Consider the following 12334-nt stretch of genomic DNA (forward strand, 5'->3'; position numbering starts at 1 on the left):
AAAAGAGGTAGGAAAGCATGACGTCACTCCCCATCACATGGCTGAGTCCTCCAATAGAAGAGTGAGGAGGGAGGAGGCTCATTTGCATAGGACCGCCTATATAAGCAGCACATGAGGGCGGCGCCAGTACACTTTCTCTTCTCAGAGCGGAGAAAACATTCTTATCCTTGATCATGCCTGAACCAGCCAAGTCCGCCCCGGCGCCCAAGAAGGGCTCCAAGAAAGCCGTGACCAAGAGCCAGAAGAAGGACGGCAAGAAGCGGAGGAAGAGCAGGAAGGAGAGTTATGCCATCTACGTCTACAAGGTACTCAAGCAGGTCCACCCCGACACCGGCATCTCCTCCAAGGCCATGAGCATCATGAACTCCTTCGTCAATGACATCTTCGAGCGCATCGCCGGCGAAGCTTCCCGCCTGGCTCATTACAACAAGCGCTCCACCATCACCTCCCGGGAGATACAGACCGCTGTCCGCCTCCTCCTGCCCGGAGAGCTGGCCAAGCACGCCGTCTCCGAGGGCACCAAGGCTGTCACCAAGTACACCAGCGCCAAGTAATACCCCTCCCCCACCCATCACCCCAACAACACACAAAGGCTCTTCTAAGAGCCACCCACAGACATCACAGCAGAGCTCTACTCCGATCTTTGTGTTTTGTCATTTAGGAAGTTAATTAATTTTTAGAAAATAGAAAACTTTTCTCTTTAAATTATCTTTAGATAAGTACTGTAGATCGCCTAGACTGGGAGGGGAGTGGATCGAACCTTCCTTCTATTCCCATCCTGATTCTAGATTTATTGCGGAGATCTATCTCCACTCTATACTATATACTCGCCTCTATACATTCCCTATTCATCGCCTCGTAATGCACACACACCCGACTGTTCTACCAGGAATCACCACAAGGCGGCAGAGCTGAATAAACATGTATATGCCGAACTCACACATTCTTACAATAAAACATCCTCCGCCTTACATTGTTACTTTATCTCAAATCACACGTTGGGAAGATCGCGGAGCTTTTATCCCACAACACAATGGGGGAGAGAAACAAGAAAAATGAAACATTTATCTATTCAATCAGCCCAGCCAAATCTTTGTCTATTTGTATATATTTCCATCACCAACAGCAAATCGATGTCCATAGATAAAGCCATAAGCTACCTGATAGGTAAATGACACAAAATATGTACAAAGTATCAGCTACACAAAAATCTGATCACAATATCACCTCGGACAGCACACAGTCCTTTATAGAAGAAGACAATTCTCCAATGAAGTCATTGGACAGCCTGCCATTACAAGGAGGGGGAGGGGACTTCCCCACATTCTGCGCAAAATTCTAATAAATTACAGCATATAAAACAGCCAAACGTGGCGTTTTGAATGTTTCCAAGCGCAGAGGAGGGGTTTGGGGTCTTTTAGACCCCCAGATCCCTCCACAAGAGTACCTGTAAAAAAAATAATAATAAAACATATATGTATATATATATATTATTTTTTTTTAATTTATTTTAATTTTAGAAAATATCGGTTGATATTTACCGATATGCGATGACCAAACTATCGGTATCGGCAATAAAAAAAAAAAAAAAAAAAAAACTATAACGGTCGATCACTAGTTTTAAGAACAAAATGTAACAACAGGTATAATTTTTAAAACATTTTGTGTAGTTTGGTGCCTAAAAAGTCCATAAGAGTTCACTGATCAATTTACTATTATATTTGGGATGTGGCACCTTTTTATGCTCGCATTCACAGCACCACCCTGTGAGGAGGCCTTTATTCCTTAGCTCCTTTATTACTAACACTTTAGGTTTTTAATCTGCTAATGATGATTCATCTATAAATGTGTAGATATTAGTAATTGTGTTAAACATGTGGAATGACGTAGGAACATTTTTCTATTTCTAACTTTTATAAAGGACTGTGTGCTGTCTGAGGTGATATTGTGATCAGATTTGTATGTAGCTGATACTTTGTACATATTTTGTGTCATTTACCTATCAGGCAGCTTATGGCTTTATCTATGGACATCGATCTGCTGTTGGTGATGGAAATAGATACAAATAGACAAAGATTTGGCTGGGCTGATTGAATAGATACAATGTATCGTTTCTCTTGCTTCTCCCCCCCATTGTGTTGTGGAATAAAAGCTACTCGGTCTTCTCAACGTGTGATTTGAGATAAAGTAACAATGTAAGGCGGGAGATTGTGGAGGATGTTTTATTGTAAGAATGTGTGAGTGCGGCATATAGATGTTTAGGAGATCTGATTGTAGATTTCCTCACCTAAGATTGTGACCCCGCTGAGGGAACAACGTGCTATATATTTATTTAGTTATTATATTTGTTTATATCGTATTTAATGTGAAGGAAGGATGTGATCTCCTTACAGGGACTGGCTGACATTTCCCTCCATCCTTTGATCTCCAGAAGATATTCAGCAGAATTAGAGACAGAGAACTGTGATTGGTGAAATTTTTACATTATATAATTCAAATTTCCCGCCGTAATTCTATGGAACGTTGCAATTATCTCAAATAGAATAATCCGACACTAAAATTTGACATCTCTTCCTTCGGGAACATCGATCAACCGTCCTCTGAATTGTCGGGCAGTTTATCTAACCAAGAATAATAAATACGTTAGAAATATAAATGTTCATTTCTTGCAGTCTTTTCTTTTACTTCACAATCCAGAATTCGCCCTGCTAGAGAAGGTTTCCTATAGAAATTAATGAAAAGTCTACTGAACAAGTATTTTTTTTTGGGGGGGGGGGGGGAACGATTAAAGATTTCAGAATGCATTTCTTTAAAATCCTTATAAGAAAGACATTATTGACTGAAGAAGGAAACGCCCACAGCTGTGATTGGCTCAGATTTCAAATTGCTCCTTTTTAAATTTGCCGCCTGAATTGTAAAGAACGTTACAGAGAAATAATCAGCCCTATTATACCGCCAAATCCGACACTGAAACCTGAGATCATCAGATGAGACATTTAACCGAGAAATCTCATCAATTCTTTATTATCAAGAAGATGAATAGAAATGGAATGTGAAGATGATTGAATAATGTAAAACATTTCCATATCTTCTCTTTTATTCCAAGTCCTCAGAATGCAGAATCCCCTCCCCCATTGCTACATACAGAACATGATAGTGAGATGACTTTTCTCATAGATCTCTACCTTTCTATATGATAGGATAGGAAGTATTACACGTTTCATAGAAACCTTCATTAGAGATTTTACCTGAAAATCAAATCTAAACTCTGACACCTTACTGATCACTAAGAAAAAAACGACTTTATAAAGCCAGAAATTATTTCCGATTCAATAAAACATTTCCCGATGATCCTTCCTGGGCAGTTTATAGTAAAATTGTCCTTTAGTGGATTTCACAAAGCATTTCATCTTCACAATATTTCTAATGTCTCCTATTTCAGGAATGGCGCGCACAGCTTTCCGGGCAGGTTCGGGTTAATCTGTCCCATGTGACCTCTAGCTGGGAAAGCCCCGCCCTACTGAAGGCTGAATCACACAACTCAGTCATTGGCTGATTAGAGCTCTAAGAAATAGTCCAATTAAACCTAAGAAGGCGTGGTCAGCACTAACCAATAAACGCGGAGCGCGGTCTGTATAAATAGACGCCGCACAGCCCGTGTTCTCACACTTCTGTTCCGTCTGGAGATTAGAAGAGTTTCTCCGCCATGGCAAGAACCAAGCAGACCGCTCGTAAGTCCACCGGAGGGAAAGCTCCCCGCAAGCAGCTGGCCACCAAAGCCGCCCGCAAGAGCGCCCCGGCTACCGGCGGAGTCAAGAAGCCTCACCGCTACAGGCCCGGCACCGTGGCTCTCCGGGAGATCCGCCGCTACCAGAAATCCACCGAGCTGCTCATCCGCAAGCTGCCCTTCCAGCGCCTAGTCCGAGAGATCGCCCAGGACTTCAAGACCGACCTGCGCTTCCAGAGCTCCGCCGTCATGGCTCTGCAGGAAGCCTCCGAGGCTTATCACGTAGGACTCTTCGAGGACACCAACCCAGACGGCCTTCCTTCAGAGTACTTTAAAACATATCTCCCCGTTCTGTCCCCCCAACTCCTTGCTGTTTTCCTATCCTCGGCTGCCAAGGGTTCCTTTCCAGAGGAGATGCTGCTGGCCCATGTGGTGACCATCCCGAAACCGGGGAAAACACCAGATACCCCCTCAAATTTCCGCCCAATATCCCTTCTTAATGTGGATGTAAAGATCTACGCCAAACTCCTGGCAAATAGACTCCATCATGTCCTCCCCTCCCTCATTGCCCTAGATCAGTCCGGCTTTATGTTAGGACGCCAACCCTCGGATGCCACACGTCGGATGATCAATCTTTTTTTTTTTTTTTTCCAAACGTTTTATTGAATAATAAAGATACAATACAGCAAAAATGACAACCATATGCAAGTAAATATACATATACAGTATATATCAAAACAATTGAGTTCCCCACCCACAGTTGCAGACATAAAAAGGCCAATAAGACCCAGGACCAACGTAAGGCGTCGCAAGCTCAAAGCTATGCGCATCGGTCCAGGAGCATCTGTCAAATCTGGCATAGAATGTGTAACCTGTAATGATATACCAAACCCCGAGAGGGGAAGGTTCAGATCCAGAATCCCCATATCCAACAATGTGAGGGGGTACAGAAAACCAGTAACAAACCCGTACAGCTTAGGAACACAAAAGAAAAGGAGAACCACTGTGAGGCACTCTAAGCCAAAAGGGTCATGACCTTGCACATGAGCGCGCTCCGGGCCCAACCGGCCCAGGCACAGCAACGGTAGGGAGGGGGGAATCAAAAAGAGGGAGAAAATAAAAGAAAGAACAAAAAATGGTCATCAGGAAGGGCTGAGGAAAGGTGCGAGCCGTGTGGACCAGCCAGACAGGTCAGAGCACCTAAAGGAGGTCGGGGGCAGGGAGGAAGAAGGAGGGAGGCAGGGCAAGGAGGGGGAAGGGGAAGGCGGGGAAAGGAAGGGGGAGACAGGAGGAAGAGAGGAGAGAGAGAGAGAAAAAAAAAAAAAAAGGGGGGGGGGAGCTAATGCCAATTCGTATGTAATGATAGCCAACAATAATAGAAACATTGGGAAAGAGGGTGTCGATTCGGAAAACCAATGTACCATCTAAGTAGCCCCAAAATATGATACCAAACCAAGGTGTATCACCAAAGAAATAAGCGTAGCTTAAGCGTTAAGTGTAGCAAATTCCGGTGTGGTTGTGAAGTGAGCCCAGCATGCCCATTTCTTGTGATGTTTAGTGGGGGTGTCATTGGCAACATGGATGAGCTCCTCCATCTCCGCGATAACAGCAATTCTACGCAGCCACTGTTTAATCGTAGGTGCCTGCATTGAATTCCACAGAACAGGAACGCATTGGCGCGCCGCGTTGATCATCTGGACAGTAAGCGATTTTGTGTAGGAAGCATGTGAGGAGGGGGAGTGGTGCAGTAGGAATTGAGCCGGTGAGAAGTCCAGATCATCCGTAGTCACCTGTTTGATGATTCGGTGGACCTCCGCCAGAAAGGCCGTCAATCGAGGGCAAGACCACAGAATATGGAGGAGAGAGCCAGTGTCCGCCAGACACCTCCAGCAAGTGGAGGGTATGGAAGGTGTAATCTTGTGAAGGAGCGTCGGGGTGCGGTACCACCGAGAAACAATTTTATAACCGTTTTCTTGGGTCGTAACGTTCCGCGAACATTTATGGTTTTTCAAGAAGATCTGCTCCCATTCGTCTTCAGAGAACGAACAGGCCAGTTCCCTCTCCCAGGCAGCACAGCGGGTCCGAACAAGCTGACCCGTGTCCTCAAACAGGAGAGAGTGCGTGACGGAGATAAGCCTACGGAGGGGGCCTTCCTGCTGACAGAGCCCGTCAAACGTGGTCGGGGAATCCCGACAGGGGAACTTTCTAATGAATGTTCGCACATAGTGGGCCAGCAAAAGATAGGACCAAGGTGGAACAAGGGGTTTCTTTGCTTTCTGAGCAATAGAAGAGGCCGAAAAGACCTCCTCTCCGTCGCTGACATGGTGAATGCGCAGTCGTGCCTGCGGCCAGTGGTCAAGTAAGTAATGTTGGTGCATGCCGGGGGGAAAGTCAGGATTGAGTTTGAGCGGGGTCATCGGACCCTGAGCCCTCGAAACACCATGCGTTTTGCACGTTGTGCGGAAAGATAGGAGAGTAGGGCCGATCAAAGGGTGAAGCCGAAGAGAGGGCGGCAAGTGAGTGGGACTCAACCACGGGGACGTAGCCAAATCAAGTGTAGTGAAGCCACCTTCCAGGGACACCCAGTCCTTATACGGCTCATGAACGTTCCAATCAATGATTCTAGTTAAGTGACACGCCATGTGATAATTCCGAGCGTCAGGAAGACCAATACCTCCTTTGTGTTTGGGCAAGCAGAGGAGGTTGTAATGTATACGGGGATGTTTATTATTCCATAAGAACGCGGACACAAGACGTTTATAGTCCCCAAAGAAGGACCGCGGAATTGCCACGGGAACTGTTTGGAGAACATATAGCAGCCTGGGTAGAACATTCATTTTTAAGACCGCAGCTCGCCCAAACCAAGATAGAGGCAAACGAGTCCAAGCGAGGAGATCCTGTTTAATTTTGGAGAGAATCGGGGGAAAGTTCCGAAGGAACAAATTACGCAGATCAGCCGGAATCTGTATGCCCAAATATGTCAAGGAGTCTTGCTTCCAAACAAAGCGGAAGTTGGTCTTGCACATTTGCACCTCTTGAGGGGATAAGGAGACATTCAGTGCAAAAGATTTGGCAAAATTGATTTTCATGTTAGACAAAGAGGAAAATTGACGAAACTCCCGCATGACCGAAGGCAGAGTAGTAACAGGTTCAGTCAAAAACAGCAAGAGATCGTCTGCGTAAGCGGCCACCTTGTATTCCTTGGAAGCAGACTTGACCCCGCGAATAGATGGATTACTTCTAATACTGTTCAAGAAAGGTTCCAATGTCATAACAAAAAGTAGGGGGGACAAAGGGCACCCCTGTCTAGTTCCATTGCGGACAGGGAAGGCATTTGACAGGGTGTCGTTTACCCGGACCCGGGCACTCGGATTAGCGTAGAGAGACATAAGGAAGCACAACATGCGCGGGCCCAACCCCCAAGCGCGAAGGGCAGCCTCCATATAGTCCCACGACACCCCGTCAAACGCCTTCTCGGCATCCAGGGAAAGGAGGAACCCCCTCTGCCGAGACATTGAAAGGACGTGGTGAAGGTTAATAGCTTTAATGGTGTTATCCCTGGCCTCCCGGCCAGGGATAAAGCCAACTTGATCAAGATGTATCCCTTTAGAGAGGAGAGGAAGCAACCTGTTAGCCATGATTCGAGCAAAGATTTTTATATCCACGTTCAACAACGAAATCGGTCTATAATTGGACGGAGCGGTCGAGTCCTTCCCCTCCTTCGGGATAACAACTATGTGCGCTTCAAGCATACATGGGGATAGGGGCTGATCAGCCGAAAGAGAATTAAACGCCGCCAGAAATGGGGTGGATAGAACATCGGCAAAAGATTTATAGTAAGCCGCAGACAGGCCATCCGGGCCCGGACTCCTGTTTGGCTTAAGCTGCTTGAGTGCCGACGTCCATTCAAGAAGGGTGATGGGGGTGTCAAGAGAAGCCCTGGAATCCGACGAAATCCCCTGAGTCAGATTCCTGGAGAGGAAGTCGTCGAGAGCACGCACTCTCGATTCAGGGGTAGAGGAGGGAGATTTCTCACGTGGTAAGTTATATAGCTGACAATAGAACCTCTCAAATGCGCCAGCTATATCCCTATTGTTAGAGATACGCGAGCCAGAATCCGAGCGAAGGTGGTGGACGACCGTTTTGGCTTTCCGGGCATGCAAGGCTCTCGCAAGGAGGCGGCCACTCTTATTGCCATGCTCATAAAAAAGCTTCTGGGAAAGCAAAAAGCTCCTGCGTGTCCTCCTGTCTAACTCCAACTGAAGCTTTTCTCTAGTGTCCATGAGAGTGTCATGCGTGGCCTGAGCCAGCGTCTTCTTGTGAGCCCTCTCCAGGGCAGAGATTTGAGACAAGTACTCAGAGATGGTCGCCTCCCTCTGCTTCCGCAGCGCAGAGGCTAGCGCCAAGAGTTTACCTCGGACCACACACTTGTGTGCAGCCCACTGAGTGACCAGAGACGTATCGGGAGTCGAATTACAGCGAAAGTAATCCACTAGGCAGGAGCGGATTTCGGACAGTCGGGTAGGGTCCGTCAGCAGGGAGGCGTCCAGCCTCCAGATTCTGTCCCGTGGGACAGAGATAGGCAGAGACAGTGTCATCGTAATCGGGTTATGATCGGAGATAATAGATGGTTCAATTGTAGCATCCACAAGATAAATCAAATCCTTTTGGGATAGAAAGATATAATCTATCCTGGAATACTTCCGGTGCAGCGGGGAGAAAAAAGTAAAATCTTTATCACGTGCATGCATAGTGCGCCAAGAATCGTGCAGGGACAATTCCTGAAGGCCCAATTTAATTTGTTTCAGAGCCTTGTAGGGAAGGCAAGAGGAACCCGTGGAAGTGTCCAACAGAGGGTCCAAAGGGACATTGAAATCACCCCCAAAAATGAGAGTGCCCTTCTGGAAGGGAATCAGTTCAGCAACCACAGCACGGAAAAAAGAAACTTGGGAGCAATTCGGACTATAAACATTCACCAGAGTGAGAGGCTGGTCACGAATAGATCCAGTCAAAAAGAGGTAGCGACCCAAGGGGTCCGCTAAAGAGGCCGAGATGGTGAAAGGAACAGACTTGGCAATCAGAATCGAAACCCCCTTAGTCTTAGAGTCTGCCGACGTAGCATGAAAAACGGTAGGATAATACTTGTTGTGGCAGCGGGGAATAGCATCAGAGCGAAAGTGCGTCTCCTGAAGAAAGACCACGTCCGCTCTGAGTCTGCGCATGTACGTTAGAACCGTTGACCGCTTCTGTGGGGTGTTAAGACCCTTAGCGTTAAAGGAAACTATTTTCAGCGTTTGGGCGTCGGGGCCCAACGAAGGGGCACGTGGCATGTTAGCAACTGGTAGGAGCCAAAACCCTAGGAAAAAAAAAAAAAAAGAGGGGGGGGGGAGAAGAGAGTGGAAAGAGAAAGGGCTAAGAGGTAAGGGAGGGGAACAAGCAAGGAGGGGGGGGAGCAGATAGGGGACAAAAACCGAGGGTGTAAGTAGACCTGCTACCTTACCCAACTAGGGAAGGGAGGGGAGAAAAAATATCGGATCAAGTTCGGGAGAGGTAAATCACCTCAGCCGTTGGCGAGTGTGGAAGGTAGAGTATCCAAAAATGGGAGTCAGCACCAGGCACCTGGAAGGCCCTGAAAGCTGAAAAAAGAGCCCTATAAACGCAAGGAAACCAGGGGAGCAGTTCTGGCATACAAGCCTAAATACAGGGGCATACAGCCCAGTCCCATAAGGAAAGGGCGAGGGGGCAGCCCGAAATATAGGAGTACAGAGGTAGAGAACGGAGGAGGGGGTAGAACACAGCAAAATATGCAACAGTCTGGACAAATTTGGCCAAAAAAACAACATAACCCAACCCAAAGTAACCGTGAGCCGTGTATCAGTGTCTAGACAAAAGGGGATGGGGGAAGGGAAGGAGAAACCCATGGAGTACCTAATGTCACCCTAAAACAAGGGAGAGAGAAGCCTGTGCCCCAACCTTAAAGCATAACACCTGTAGAGATAAGACCATTAGTGTGCATGAAAATCACAACATCACAAAATTGTTTCCCACCAAGGAGCCAGTAAGGCACTTCCACAGAGCTAGTCTGCACTCAGGCAATTCCCAGGCGGTGGAAACATCAACACCGCCAAGGGAACGGCAGGAGGACAGAGGGTTAAGAGACATAGTGGATCATGAAAAGGTAACAACAGAATAGGCCCAGTTCGAGACCCCCAGCCCCCCCCCCTCCCCACCAACATCCCCCACCCCACCCCTCCAACCCCACCAGAAGATCTCGATCACTACAGAACAGTGCCACCCAAAAGACTGTCAAATAGGGGTCATACACCGAGGGAGCCAGCCGGCATGGCAATGCAAGACACAGCCCGCAGCCCTCAGTGCACGACACCGCAATGACAGTGAAAAAGCAAATCCTTCCGGAGCAAACATGACCAGCATCACACCCAGGGAAAGTCAGCGATATCAGCAGCCAGTATCATCCGAGAGGGCCGCTGTATGAGCAGAGGCATGCTGAAAGATGTGGTGCTAGTGGCCCAGGGCGAAACTCCAAGTCCAAAAAAGCAGGAGGCTGCGGGGCAAGCAAAGTCAGAAGGCAAGTACAAATCCCAGGAGGTGACTGCATAGGGTATCGTGCAAAACAGTATATACCTAATCCCTCTAAGCACAGCACAGGGAACGGTGACAGAGTCTGGCAGAGGAGGGGGGGGGGAGGGCCACCGCCACAGTACCGACATGTAACGTCTGTCGAAGATAAAGCAGGGCGGGGGGGGGGGGACGAACGCCCCAGGGAGCAATGAATCCATGGAAGAGACCAACAGGGGTACAGCTCAGCATAGCGTTCAGGAGGGGGGGGGGGATTAAGTGGACGGGGGGCCCCGTCGATCAAAGCGGCTTCTCAGTGTCCAGGCTATGTAAAGGGCAGTCACAGTGCGTGGGTGATGGAAACATACATTAGGCAGCCAGGCTACAGCCAGAGAAACGTAGGAGAATCCAGGGCAACGGACACAGGGGACATCAGGTACTCACACCAAGACGCCGCACAGATCACGGCGTGTATCGTGCTCGGCGGTGGTCAGGGGAAGCCATCGGACTGCCATTGCGGGGTGGGCCAGCTCCCTCAGCCGGAGGAGAAGAAGGCGGGTGAGCTCTGCGTCTGCCGACGCCGAAGTGGAAGTTGCCTGCAGGATGCACTCCCTCCATCGGAGCATCACGGTGAAGTGGCGAGAGACGAAATTCACTGTACCAATCCGGTAAGTGGACGTAGGGGATGTCCAGCATGGAGCAAAAGTGTTCCAGGTCCTCCGGGACCCGAAGCAGAGCGGTGCGACCCTGAGAGGTGGCCGAGAGCCCGAAGGGAAACTTCCAGCGGTAGACGATGGCTCTAGAGCGGAGCTCCTCCAGCAGGGGGCGCAGTTCTCTCCGTCGCTGCAAAGTGATGTTAGAGAGGTCTTGGAACATCTTAATTTCGGCGCCATTATATGTAAGATGTTGTCGGACTCTGGCATTCCTTAGAACGTCTTCCTTCACCTGGAAGTTCGCCAGGCAGCAGACCACGTCTCTAGGTGGATCATTGTCCCTGCCCCGAGGGCGTAAGGCACGGTGGATCCGCTCCAGGACGACCGGCGTTTCAGGGGGTCTCCCCAGCAGATCGTTGCATATGGCCGCCACAGCTTGTGGAAGGTTCTGGTGTTCTACACTCTCCGGGACACCCCGAACCCGCAAGTTCTTTCGCCGACCCCTATTATCCAGGTCCTCCACGTGGCGATTCAAATCCCTCAAGAGTACTGCGTGGGATTCCGTGACCTGCTGAACATGACACAGTGAGGCATCATGGCGGACAGTTGTAGATTCCACCTCATCCACACGCATGGCCATGGCCTGAAAGTCACTCCGGAGGTCCGCAATGGCCGCAGAGAAGGTGGCTTTAATGTCCATTTTGATATCCGTGGCCACCAGCTGCAGGTCAGCAAACGACAGGGAAGCCACTGGTCTGGGAGCGCTCGCTTCAGGCGGTGAGGCATCAACACTCGGGGGGGCCCTACTCGGCGAGCGGGAACGAGGTAGGCTGGAGGGAGAGGTAGTAGGCCGCTGAGGATCCCTGTTCTGGGTGCGGAAGATTTCGGGTATATTCCGGCTGGGCTGGGACTCCGGTTCCCGCGAGGACCGGGATCGGGTAGCCGAAGAGCTCCGTGACGTACTCCCCATGGTTAGGTAGCGGGTAAGGGGTGATTTTGGGCAGCAAAGAGAGAAGATCGGGCCGTGAGGTGCAGGAGCTCGGAGCTAAGCAGCCATCTTGGATCGGGACCAAGCCACACCCCCCGGATGATCAATCTTATCCACCACGCCAAGTCCTGTCGGACGCCTTCTCTCCTTCTCTCTATTGATGCGGAGAAGGCGTTCGACAGGGTTCACTGGGGCTATCTAAAAGCAACCCTTCACAAATTTGGTTTCCAAGGCCTCATCCTCTCCTCTATATTAGCGTTGTACTCGTGCCCCTCGGCCAAAGTACTTACTAATGGTATGCTCTCCAAATTGTTCAGGATTACAAACGGTACCCGTCAGGGCTGCCCCCTATCCCCTTCTATATTCAATTTGGCCATAGAACCACTT

The 12334-nt window shown here is 49.0% G+C and overlaps 1 protein-coding gene across 1 annotated transcript in view; it reads left to right on the forward strand.

The window, feature by feature from the left end:
• The window catches only part of LOC309564723 (uncharacterized protein), a gene marked incomplete at both ends in the record, with an annotated part of 91741 nt that extends 91187 nt beyond the window's left edge, over positions 1-554 (forward strand). The window contains one exon of the mRNA XM_082269406.1: positions 128-554. Within this exon, the coding sequence (XP_082125532.1) occupies positions 128-554 (427 nt within the window). The remainder of the gene's footprint in view (positions 1-127) is intronic.
• Positions 555-12334: the final 11780 nt, after the last annotated feature.

This window comes from Pelophylax lessonae, assembly GCF_965119305.1.
Source record: "Pelophylax lessonae genome assembly, chromosome: 9".
NCBI classification, from domain to species: Eukaryota; Metazoa; Chordata; class Amphibia; order Anura; family Ranidae; genus Pelophylax; species Pelophylax lessonae.